A 12,395-nucleotide genomic window follows, 5' to 3' on the forward strand; every position below is an offset into this window, starting at 1 on the left:
AATACACTGGTTACAGATTTGACCTGTTCTACAAAGATTTGTACACTGTAGAGCCTGACAGGGCATGGGAGCTCTTCCCTCCCCACCCGCCATTGAGAAAATATTCCTCTAGGCCTCCTTTAGGCTGAAAACAATTCTGTCTGAGCTGCAAAAGAAAAGAACATAGCACAAAAGGCACATTTCAGCTGAATACGAAAGAAATCAAGGACCAGCAAATACAGAAATTGGTTCTGGAAAGTATTAGCGACTTTTAAGCTTAAACTCATAAATATATTGCAATAAGCAAATGTGATTCAATCAAGGGATGGGAGTCTGAAGACACTGGGTCTGTTCCTAACGCTGCAATTAATTTGCTGTTTGGCCTCGGGCTTAACTCTTCACTTCTTCACTTCCCACAGCCAGGACCGATGGCAGTGTGGGGGCAAGAAGAGACATTTGTGCATCCGTGCCTTCTCCTCTGTGCCCGTGGCACGGACCCTGCACTGCCTGGGAGGCGCCGGGGCGGCACCGCAGCTCCCGGACCCCGCAGCTCCCGGACCCCGCAGCTCCCGGACCCCGCGCTCCTGCTGGCCCCGTGCTCCCACTGCTCCCTCGCTTCCAGAGGAACAAGGCATCTCTACAGATCAAAAGGGCTACAAGATCAGCTCTGTAGCTACAAGCTACAGATCAGAAGTGCTGCCATGGCAGTCCTTGAGCTATGCAACCGATCAAATGGCTTTTTCCTTGGAGTTTTGGGAGGTTGTGGCTTCATGAGCCAAGGACCATAAAAGTGAAGCTCATATTTTTCCCAAATAGCCAAAATTTGCTCACGGATGTTTAACATTACAAGCAAAAGAACATGACTAGCTACATCACTCATTAGTCATGAAGATGGTTTCTACCGGATGAAGACACGAGAATGAATTTATTTGGGAGTTAGTAAGAGCCTGATGAATCCAGCCCACTGGGACAGGAGATGGAATTCTCTGTGTGCCTGAAGATACAAGCTCTTCACCCACACAAATCCCTCTGGAAATGCACATGTGTCTCACTGAAGTGCAAGTTACCCACAGGTATCAACACTGATTAAACACTGTCCTGGAGCAGTAACGTCGGCTGAGGCACCGCTGGGCCCTGGGGGTCACCCGTCAGTCCAGTTCTCCACAGTCCCCATCCCTGAATGATACTGCAGCGACGACTCCCTGGACAGAGAGAAGCCCTGTGAGTACAGGAACTCGTTGGCCGCGTTCAGGTGCGGGGAGGGGGGTTTCCTCTCGCACACGGACGGGTGCACCCTTTCCCTGGGGAAGGACGAGGCGGGAACGCGCTCCCGGACCTGAGACTGGGACAGCTGGTTGTACACGCTGAAGGGGCCGTTGCCCGGCGGCTGCGAGCCCTGGCCCGCAATGGCCGGGAGCCGCGGCATCATGGTGGTGGCGGTGAAGTGAGGAGGGAAGGGCTGGTAGGGGACAGTCTCCATTGTCTGGACGCTGTAGCTGGTGTAAGGTGCGACTGAAGTCCACATATTGCAGCTCAGGGGGGGCGGCGGGGGCGGCAAATCGTCGACGGCCGAGACGGCGGCGATGTCGGCGCCGGAGCCAGAGTACATGCAGGCCTCCCGCGGGGCCACCTCGCCGCAGTAGGACGGGCTCAGCATCTGCTGCTCGTAGGGCGGCGGCGAGCGGAAATAGTGATCGTCCCCCACCGAGGACGAGGCGTCCAGGTAGGAGCGTTTGCAGGGCAGGTCCAGGTGCCGAGCGCTTTCTGCAAAAACAAACTGAGATTCAGGAGCAGCTCCCGGGTTTGCCAGAGCTCTGCTGGAGCTGGGACTGGAGCGTCCCCTTGGAGGCCGAGCGTGCGGCCGCGATTATTTCACTCGGCTGGTGCCCTTTCTCAGCTTAATCCAGTTAAACCATTTTAGTTTGGGCAAACAATGTACAACATCAAAAAGACATTGTGCTGCAAATGTCAGGCTAATCCCCCGCCTCAAAGCACTCTGGTGACATTTGTCAGCTTAAGTGAGGGACTGGGCTACTCTTCTCACATCAGGGATTACTCCACGTTCATCCAGATAACAGAGGGCCCTGACACTCCTGCACGGTTCCTCCTGACAAATTCAAGAAGTCTCTTAAAGGGTCTTATCACAGCCTGCCTTCCTGTCACTGCAAAAATGACTCTACATTTCCCAGATGTTCACGTCAAAAGCTGCAGAAATGTTTCCAGATAAAGGAGCCCTTTCCCACTCAGCAGCCCTTCCTCAGCTTTGCACAGCCCCTCTCCTGTGAGGACCATGGCCCTGTTCCCCAGCAGCTTTCTGTTGCTTATTAGGAATATTCTCTGGATGAATTAGTGAATTCATCTGCACATTAAACATCTGCTAAAATTACACATTTGCCTTGCAGCCTTCATTACTGGTGCTGTTAGATTCTTCATTTGGCCATGATCAGAGGATTCTCCCAGCTTAAATAAATTAGCAGGCAGTGAGACATGCAAATAGAAGGATTTTTTTTCTTCTGTGCAAAATTTTTCCGTTTAATTTAAAACATGCCATGATCTCATCTGATGCTGGACTAAAAGGAAGAGAATGCAGTCACAGCTCACTTAAATTTGGGAATTAGTGGATGAGAGGAAAGGGCTGCTTATACCAAGCTCCCACAGTCCCACTGGTCTGCAGACGTTGAGGGAATTGCTCATGGCTTTGCCTTGGAAAGTGCAAAGTTTTGGTAATGCTAATGGCCTCCTGCAAACAATTTCTAATTCAGCTGATCCTAACAATGCATCATTTTCCACTGGAGCTCCGTGCCATTTGAATTATACATTCTAATTAATTGTTTCAGCTCTGACTCAAGAGTCTTAATTTACCTTCTAAGGGACAAACTCACTAAAAACTGCCCTGAACAGCAGCTCTTGGCTCCTGACCCTCCAAATCACTCCAATCAGAGCAGTGAAGATCAAAGCCCAAGAGACCAATCCAAACCGAACTCATGCTCTCAGGTTTATTTTCTGTAATATTTTTCTAGCTGTAAACTCGAGTTACCTCTTCTTTTTAGACAATGGTAGAAGAGCCCTGAATCTCTCTGTGCTGTGAAGGTGTTGAGTGGCAGATCTTGAGTATCCGAAGCTGCAAACTGCATGTGAGCACCATTCTCATACTGATAATGCTGAAGGGTCTGGTGATTCCCATGGAGTGGGTTCACATCTGGCTTTGCTGACAGCTGGCCATGACTGGACACCAACCTCTGCCTCATGATGCTTTTGGAAATTACTGGGTATTCTTTGCTGAAAGAGGTGAGAAAAATTAAGACTGGTTAAGCAGCGACCAGCATCATCAGAATTTCATCAACAGAATGATGAAATATTGGTTTGGCTCCCCCAGAGCATCTCCAGCCAATGACTTCACCACCCTTTGCTTCAGACGATGAACTCACCGCACTCCTCTGGGTGTGGGCAAGAACTGACAGCACAGAGTGTGTCACAGCGTTACAGGGAGAGCTTTTGAAGGATATCAACTGCATTCAAGCACAAGCTAATACAATGCCTGTGGCTCTGGCACCTTTTAGCTGCTTCCCCAAAGAGCTGCAGCCTGTGAGGAGCAGGACAAGGAGTGCAGTACCTTTGGAGCCGTGCCACGCGCAGGTCGCTGTCGTCACTGCCCCGGAACCCCTTGGCAAAGGGATTGTTTTCAATTTTCAGCTGGGTTATCTTTAAAAGAACAAAACCAAGAATAAAGTGTTTGAAAGCAAATCAGACCAAAAGTGCAGCAGCAGCAGCAGGGCTGAGCTGCTGGGTTCAGTCCTGATGACCCCTGAGAAATGCAGAGTCTGAGTCTTATTCTGGGCCCTGTGTTCTTTTTCTGGACTCCTGATAGAGAGAACATATTTGTCTGATTTTAAAGATTTCCTATGTTTCCATGGTAGAGAGCCCTGCTTGTCATGGTGTGGCTCTCCCTAATTCCCATAATAATTTTATCCACCTTTATGGCCACCATTCACACATTCTTCCTCTGTGAAAAGCACCCCAACTCAAACAGTGCACAGCCCCTCTCCCTGCTGTGAGCCCCCTGCATCCCATTTTGGTGCTGAGGAGAGCAGCCAGTTCTGCTTTGGGATGGTTTTGCATGAGTGTTGCTGTTAGTAACAACTACACTTTTAGCAATGTTGAAAAATATCCCTTACCAAAAAAGCTCCTGAGAATGCAGCTGGCCGCTATCAGTGATGGAGGGGAAGGTGGTGACATGTGAATTTAAGCAGCCTCCAGGGCTCGAGCTCTTCCAGGGAAGCTCAAGCAGCTGATGAACCACAAGAAGCATAGGACCCTTCCAAACCCACAGCCTGACAGCAGGTTTGTATATCTTCATTTCATTTTGTTATTTAATGACCGTGGTTTTCCTCTGACGTGAGCAGGATCAGGGCTTCAGTCCCTCCTTGTCACCTTCCCCTGGCCTCATCCAGCCCAGGAGGGGATTTGGGGTGAACACACACCTTCCTCCCTGACCTATGCTCAGGGGTAGCCTCTATCCTCAGCTTCCTCATTTTTTCTTTAGGAATACAATTATTTACAACCACACTTCCTGCTAGCAGGAGATTTCTGAGCTAAAAATAGTTCAGCAGTTTGTTTCTTCTAAAAGACACCCAGACCAGGTTTTTAATTGTTGATGCCCAAGAGAATAAAAAAAACCATTCAGGTATTTTTTTGAGGTTGAGATTTTTTCAAGACCACAGTGACCATGGTGAGACCTTCTGCCTCCTGTCACCTGCTGCAGGTCCCTGTGTCCCCTGCTCAGGGCAGTGTCCCTCCCCCCCAGCCTGCTGATCCCAGGGCAGGAGCTGGGCAGCACCACAGAGGCTCCTCACAGGATCTTCACAAAAGAATTTGGGCTCATCTGGGACATTTTCCCTAAATCTGTCAGGCCCACCCTGTGCTCCCCCCAGCCACAAACCTCCCCAGCAGCAGCTGTACAGCAGTGACAGTGCAAGTACAGAGTTTATGGTGCACTTTGGGAACTTAAGGGATGAAAGGCACCATTGACACCAGACATTTTAAATATGTATTAAATATAAGCTCTTTTGAGTCTTTTTGGTTAACCATGTTTGGGCAATTGGTCATTTTACATCAACAGCTACAACTTTTCTACCTTCAGTGTCCTAATGGGCACTTTTCCCCCACCCTGCCTGGCCACACCACATCCCTGTTTCTGCTCTGAGTCTCTTAACTGGCTCACTAATTGCAAAATTTTTGCAAGGACTCTATGCTTCAGGCATCAAAGGGCACACAGGCATCCTGCTTGGGAGGAAAAGCTCTGGTCAGGTTATTGGGGAGGAAGAATTTCACACTTGTTCCTGTTCCTGCAGGATTTTCCTATGAATGTGTAGGAAAGGAACTGGTACAGTAACATATGGCAGATTTCACATTCCGGGTGACAGGAGGGCTCTGGCAGTGCCACCTCACTCTGCACCTTTAGTTATGATCTGATGCACTTAAAAAATTCCAATTAATTTATTAATTATTCCTCATACAGCTCTGCAATTGCACTTTCCCATTTGGAAAATGCCTGGGAGCAGGAGCTTGTGCAAAGGCAGAGCAGTAGCAGGACAGAATCTGAAGCCTTTCCATTCCCTGCTGTCATCCTCCCCTGTCCCTGCCCTGGTGACAGTGCTCCTCCTGCCACAGGGAGGTGACAATTTACTGTCCCACTGCTGTCAGTCCTGCTGGGATCCAGCCCTCAGACAGAACTCTGCCCACTGCACAAGTAACACCACACTCCGAGCAGGAACCAGCCCCTACAGCACACGGGTGCCCCTGACACCCACCCAGAGCACAGAACTGAGCCCTTTGTACTTTACACCCCCAAAAAACCCTCCCAGACCCCAACCCCCTCCTGCCTGCCCGTGCAAACCACAGAGCCAGCTCCGAGCTCCGTTTTTATGGTTACATTCCTCGTCTGTCTCACTAAACACACATTCTATAATTACTTTTCACTGCAGATTTATGAGCAAGCTTTACTGGTCATTATTAGATGTGCTTTGCTGTTTGAATGACATCTCAGCTCTATGAGCACAGCAAGTCAGGAGAGCCCAGGCTTTGCCAAAATATTGTTACCAGCAATATCCCTGCTCCTCCAGAGCTGCATCCTGGCTCATCCCTTGTGCTTAAAGCCAGGATGGAAACTTGTCTTTTAAAGCAGCAGAACAGGAAGATCCTCTCTCAAAGTTCTCAAAATGAAGCATTTCTACCCAAAAATCTGCCTACCTTGTGGTTCTGGTAGGAGGTGACTGAAATGAAGGAGGTCTCTGGGAAAACGTGGGTGCAGAAAGCCGTGTTCTTGGAGCCGAACGCGTTGTTCTCGTCCGCCTTCACAATGTGCAGCCGGGGCTGGTATTTGTGCATTGAATTAAGGATGATCTGAAAAACAATTGATGCTGAAGTGAGAAATCCATTCAAAAAAGAGAGGAGACAAGCCGTGGCTGTTGGACACTTTGCAGCAGGACCCGAAGCCCAGCAGAGCTCAGCTTTAGCTTTGCTTGCGAGTTAAAAAGGCAAACTGACATTCTAGAAATGCACATGAACCAAGGCACAAAAGGTATCTGCAGCTCTGGCAAGCAGAGCTGAACTTAAAGCTTTCCTGGTAAACCCTCATTTTCCTATTGCTATTGGATAGAATCAGTCTGGGTGGAAAAAATGTCATAATTTTTTTTTCCCAGCTCACGCCGAAGCTGTACAATATATAATTCACCAGCAGACTGGTCTGTAAAGATTCCTAATAAATACTTTACTGAGCTGAAAAATACACAGTTTAGCAGAGGAAAAAAAAACAACACAGAAACCACAGGGGAAAGAAAGCTAGAAAGCTATTTTTCTTTTATCTGCTGGTAAAAAAAAATAAAACTACAAAGCAGCAGATTGGTTTTTCCTGCTCTTTGTGGAGTGGCTGAGTGTGGGTGGCTTGTCCAGGCACCTCTCCCCTCCTCGAGTCTCAGCCAGTGAAAGGCAGGACTGGCCAAGGGATTTTTTATGGAGGATGCCAGGGGGGGCTGGGGAAGGGCTGAGGTCCAGCAGGGATCAGAGCCTGGCTCCAGCACAGGGTCCCTCTGGTGGAGCTCTCAGGGCTCAGAGGGGCTGTCCAGGCTCATCCCGTCCCAGCACTGAGATTCCACAAAGAAGGGATGTGCCCAGACACTGCAGAAGAAAATGGCTTCAAGAAATGGAATTTCTTTTAAGAAGTGGGATGGTTTTAAGAAAAGCCTTTATTCCTTTTACTGGGCAAAGAAGAAATATTGCTGCCTTGTTTTCTCAGCATAATCCTTTCCAATCTCCTCTTTCCGCTCCCAAATGGGCTAATTGAGCCCGGCTGCTCCTGGGGGAGAGGGATTCCAGCCAGGCTGTCACCCCTGGGGTGCCCAAAGCCCAGGGCAAGGACAGAGACAGGCAAAGAGCCAAGAAGGGGACACTGTGGTGGGTGGGGTCTTCCACTGGTGGTAAATAAACGGGTGGATGGATGAAAAAAGGGATGGATGGATGGATGGATGGATGGATGTGCACAGTGCAGCAGAGCACCATCAGTTCACACTAATTATGGGTTTAGCCAGTTTTAAACGAGAATTACCAAGAAGCAGAAGGTTTTTGTTCTGTGATTGCTCTTTGTGTTCAGGAACCCTTTCTTCTCCATGATTCCCATGCCCAGGAGAGCTCACAGCAGCAGCTCCAGGTGCTCCAGTCAGGATGGGAGGCAGTGCATGGAGCTTGTGCTCTCTAAACCCCCTCATCTGCTGCAGGTCCCCCTGCCCACAGTAGCTGCTGCATTATGCACCACTTAAATGCAATTTTTACTGTTGACGTTTTCCAGACAACCCTCTCTGCTCCCCAAGAGAGAGAACGAGGAATTTTTGGCATTTTATCAGCTTTGCATCAAGCCTCTGAACCACTTTGTGGCTGTTGAGGTGCAGGGGGTAGATTTGAGAGGGTCGGCTCAGGTTTTGGGCTGGAGCTTTTTTGCTGCTTTCATGTACCAGCCACTCATAAAACAAAGTAACGCCCGAGGGACGGGACTGTCATAAGAAGGGACATTTCAATTCTCAGTAATTAAGGGTCGAGCCATGCTGATAAATATTGGTTGTCTGGAGCAAAAGCTGGGGTTTGCTGAGCTCTCCTTACTGTCTGTCCCACACTGCCCAGGACAGGTGACTTTTCTCCAGAGCCAGAGCAACTCAGCCTCAGGATGAAGAAAACAACTTTAAACTGAGATTTCCAAAGGGAAAATTAGGACCCCAAGTTTTGATACACCCTGCATGAATAGCCTGTGTTCCCCCTCCAGAGCAGGATCCACTGGGCTATAATGACCCCTTTAAAAAGATAAGTGTATTTTTAATAACATCTTCAAAGCCAAGGAGTCCAAACAATTTCCAAAATGAACAAATGAACTTCTTGGAGCCTGATAGAAGAATTCAGGAAAGGGTTTCTGACAGATGCTCAATGTTTCACTTGTGCCTGCAAATATGCCTGGAGGTTCATCATGGGAAAAAACCCTAAATGGCCTAATTTTGCCACTGCATTTACAAGGTTGGGATTTCTGTCCCTTGCACCAAAGTGAATATTTGCCCACCTGTCTCAGTGTAATTCCTGTCAGAATTTGAGTGTGTGGCTCCCCACCAGCTGCACAGGTGGTTTCTCACAACTTTTGGGGGGTCAGCAACAACTCTCTGCATAAAACCAACATTTCACAGGCTTGAGAACAAGAACTCCACACACCCTCCTCACTTGTGCTTGCTGTAATCCCTGTGCCTTCAAAATTCCTACAAACCACCCCAAAAACAACCTTTAGCCGCAAAACACCACGTCTGTGCAAAATGAAATGCCAACAATTCAGGCTAAATAGTTTTCAAGGCTGCTTTGGAAAGCTAAAAATACACAAAACAAATGTAAATTCCACTCCAGTGACAAACATCAGTGGAAAGATTAACTTAAAGAATTGTGTCAAAAATGAGAAGTATTTTAATGGACGGGACAGAGCACTGAGCAGTGACATAGGAGCCCTCAGCCTCAAGGGTGATGCTAAAACAATAACTTTGTAATTCTCCTGCAATTACCTTTCTCATTGCAAGGTCATGGGGAGATTAATTCAGTGTCAGACATTGCCACAAACATTTTGAAATTGTTTTTGTACAAAATGTAGAGAGTTTGGGATAGGCTGGCTGCTAAAAAAGAAACAGTGCTGCCTCGTCTTGCTGCTGGTGTGTTGGTTAGAAGGGAATTTGAGCATGATGGAGGAGAAAGAGACAAAATTAGGAAGGGAAATGAGAAAACCGGTGTTTCCTGAGGAAATTTAGGAACTGAAAGCTTCTCTCTGCAACTTGGTGTTCTTGTCCATTTGTCCACAAAAGAGCAGCCCAGACAAATAAATAATAATATTTTTTATGTATTAAAACCAAAACCAAACCAAACCAACAAATGGTAAACCAAACAGATACCCCAACCAGAATCCTTAATGGATGGACCATGCCTAATTTAGGAAGTATTGGCTCAACATTCTGCCACGAACCCTGTGGGGATTCCATCTCCCACCACCACCATCCCAACACTCTCTCTGCCTGGAAAACACATACTCCAAGAAAAAAATCGATGCTAAATATGAGAAACGGCATCTTTCATCTCTAAGAGCATCACTGGGGAAGCACCAAAAGGCTGCAATGAAACCACCTGCAGGGACCCAGCAGTGGGGACCCTCCTGGGCTGCACCAAAGAGCTCCTGGATATTTTGAGAAATGTTTTGCACCTCTTGGCTGCTCCCCTGCCCCTGGAATTGCCTCAGTGCTGGCAGAGGAGCCAGAGCATCCCCAGGGTGATGTCACTGCTACCTCCTCCATGTCACACGTGCTGACCAGACTGTGAGACAGCCCAAGCCCAAAGTCCAATGTGAGCTTACACAAACATCCTTTTAATTTTTATTTTTACTTTCACCTCCATCTCCCTCCTTTGTGCTGCTCACACACTTGCACCTGGAATTTCAGCTGTTAACTCAACTTCTTCATTTTTTTGTCATTCCCCAATCAGCAAGAAATGTCAAAAAAAAAATGGTGTCATTTGCTCCTCTCACTTAATTTTACTTAGGAAAACAAACTCCTCTAACTTCTAATCTCTCACACTGCTGAGTAATGTCGGCTCCAGGGCTCAAGGGCTTCAGCCAGTTTGCAGGATGGGGCCCAAAGGCCAGGAGCTGAGCAGGGGAAATGGTGCCACATTCTTTGTCACAAGGCAAACTCGCCTTGAAATCACCAGTAAAATGTATTTACTTTCATATGAAATTTGGGGAGTTGATTTAAGAGCTCCCTGTTTCGCCAAGGTATCAGATGTCATATGATGCAGTGGTTGCTATGGCAACTCCCCTTTTTATATTGAATAGTAAATGGCTACGAAAAAGCCACATAATTTTATGGTTGCTCCCAGGGGATCACATAACTAATATAAAATCTTGCATTTCAATATATTTTCTGCTTCTTTCTTCCTTCCCTCTATTCTTTCAAAGTGAAAAAGCCTTTGAGCTGAGGCTGGCCCTGGTCCCGCATTGGGACTCGGAGCTGGAGCGCGACGGCCCAGAACAAAAACCTGACAATCCCGGTTTTTTGCACGGAAAAAATGGTGTTTTAATCAAGGAGGCTCTGCAGAATCATCTCAATTAATATTTAGAGCATTTAGTGGTATAAGCCATCCCAAACTGAAGGGGTTTTTAGGAGTGAACGGTCTGGAGGTGCTCCATCAGCGCCAGAGCTGACCCAGCTGTGCTGCCCAGATGTGTCCAGGGGGATGTGGGATCACAGTTCCCTCTTCTCCTGCATCCTAGGACTCACAGGGACACCTCACCCCAAAGCCAGCCAGGAAAATCACACCATTTACATTGGGGAAGACCCTTAAGATCCTCTAGTTCTACCAAATAAAACATTATATTCCCACACCCTCTCCAGCAGATAGAACACGAGCTCTAAAATTCCCTGAATCTCATCCTATGGATTCTCCCTTTCCAGAGAAAGATTCCCTTTGCTCTGCCCCAAGGCAGGGACAGGCTGCAGCCCCCACCAGCACAGGCTGGGCTCTTCCCAGCCAGTCCCAGTCCCGAGTCCAGCCAGGCTGCTCCTGCAGGGCTGTGGAGGAGCCTCCCAAATCCACACGTTTGTCCTGGCAATCGGCACAGCGGGGAATAAAAGAAAGGCTGGAAAATCCTGGGAAAAGGTTCAACATGAGCTCAGACAAACAGTTCCTTACAAGATGGCCAAAGCTGGGATTTCTGGGTTTTTTCTGTCTCGGTCCTTTTTCATCTCCCATCAGCTGGAATTCATCGGGTGTTTCCTGGCCTTGGGATACAGCTTTGGGGTGGATTCCACCTCCACTCTGGCACGGGAGGGTTCTTCTGGAGGGACCCCAGGTGTGACATCCTGGGACACCCCAAGTGCCACCCCCACGCTGTCATCTGCCCTCCTGGCCTGCCCAGACAGTGACCTCTTCCCCTGCCCTTCTCCAGGCTGGCTCCCACTCCAAACTAGACCATTTCAGGATCCGATTCCAGTTAAATTTTACCAAAATCCACTGCATTTGACTCACATAAAGCAGCAATGTGGCAACGAAAAGATTTAACAGACAGAAGCAAATCTTCTTTTCAACCACCAACTCCACTGGCCACTTCTCCCCCAGCTATTTAAATGGAAACCCTGGATCCATTCATCCCTGTGGAACACACACCATTCCCAGTGGCACACAGCTCTGCTCCGCTCCTTTTTTTTCTCAGCAAACAATGTAAAACTTCACATCAGACTTTGTAATTTATTTGGGCACCACTATTGCTCTGACTTCCTAAAATGAATGGGTACCAAAAGAAAAAAAAAAGAAAAAAAAGAAAAGAATCTTTTCATGGATATTCTTCCAGCAGAAGGCTTAGTGATGCTCTGAAAAAATTGCCTGCAAATTTAGGGTTGGACAAAAGGGTTTTTTCAAGGTTTAAATGGACTGAGAAAAAAGGTGGTTTAGTACTGGGAGAGATTTATATATATATATATAAATATATATAAATATAAATATAAATATATACAAATAGAAATAGAAATAGAAATAGAAATAGAAATAGAAATAGAAATAGAAATAGAAATAACAATACATATTGCATATATCCTTATATATATATCAGAAATCATATATACTATTAAAAAGAAATTATATATACACATATATAAAATAAATATAAGCCATTTTTTGCTGAAAATAAGGGTGTGAAAGTGCTCTCCTGCTACAAAGACACCGCAGCATTGCTCTGAGCAGGACAAGAGGGGTGAGGCTGTGTCCTTTCCCCCCAGGCAGGATTGCCCCTGGGAGCTGCTGTGGCCCCATCCCTCCCTCCCTCCCTCCCTCTGGTGATCCCAGTGCCGGGGGGAAGC

General features: G+C 47.4%; 1 protein-coding gene across 1 annotated transcript in view; it reads right to left on the bottom strand.

Annotated features, from left to right (window-relative positions):
• Positions 1 to 1,120: 1,120 nt before the first annotated feature.
• TBX4 (T-box transcription factor 4) overlaps positions 1,121 to 12,395 on the bottom strand; it is a 35,764-nt gene continuing 24,489 nt past the window's right edge. The window contains exons 6-9 of the mRNA XM_069033413.1: positions 6,229 to 6,381; positions 3,593 to 3,681; positions 3,017 to 3,258; positions 1,121 to 1,743 (exon numbers count right to left, since the gene is read on the bottom strand). Of these exons, the coding sequence (XP_068889514.1) occupies positions 1,121 to 1,743; positions 3,017 to 3,258; positions 3,593 to 3,681; positions 6,229 to 6,381 (1,107 nt within the window). The remainder of the gene's footprint in view (positions 1,744 to 3,016; positions 3,259 to 3,592; positions 3,682 to 6,228; positions 6,382 to 12,395) is intronic.

The sequence above is a fragment of the Aphelocoma coerulescens genome, chromosome 19 (assembly GCF_041296385.1).
Source record: "Aphelocoma coerulescens isolate FSJ_1873_10779 chromosome 19, UR_Acoe_1.0, whole genome shotgun sequence".
Lineage (NCBI taxonomy): Eukaryota > Metazoa > Chordata > Aves > Passeriformes > Corvidae > Aphelocoma > Aphelocoma coerulescens.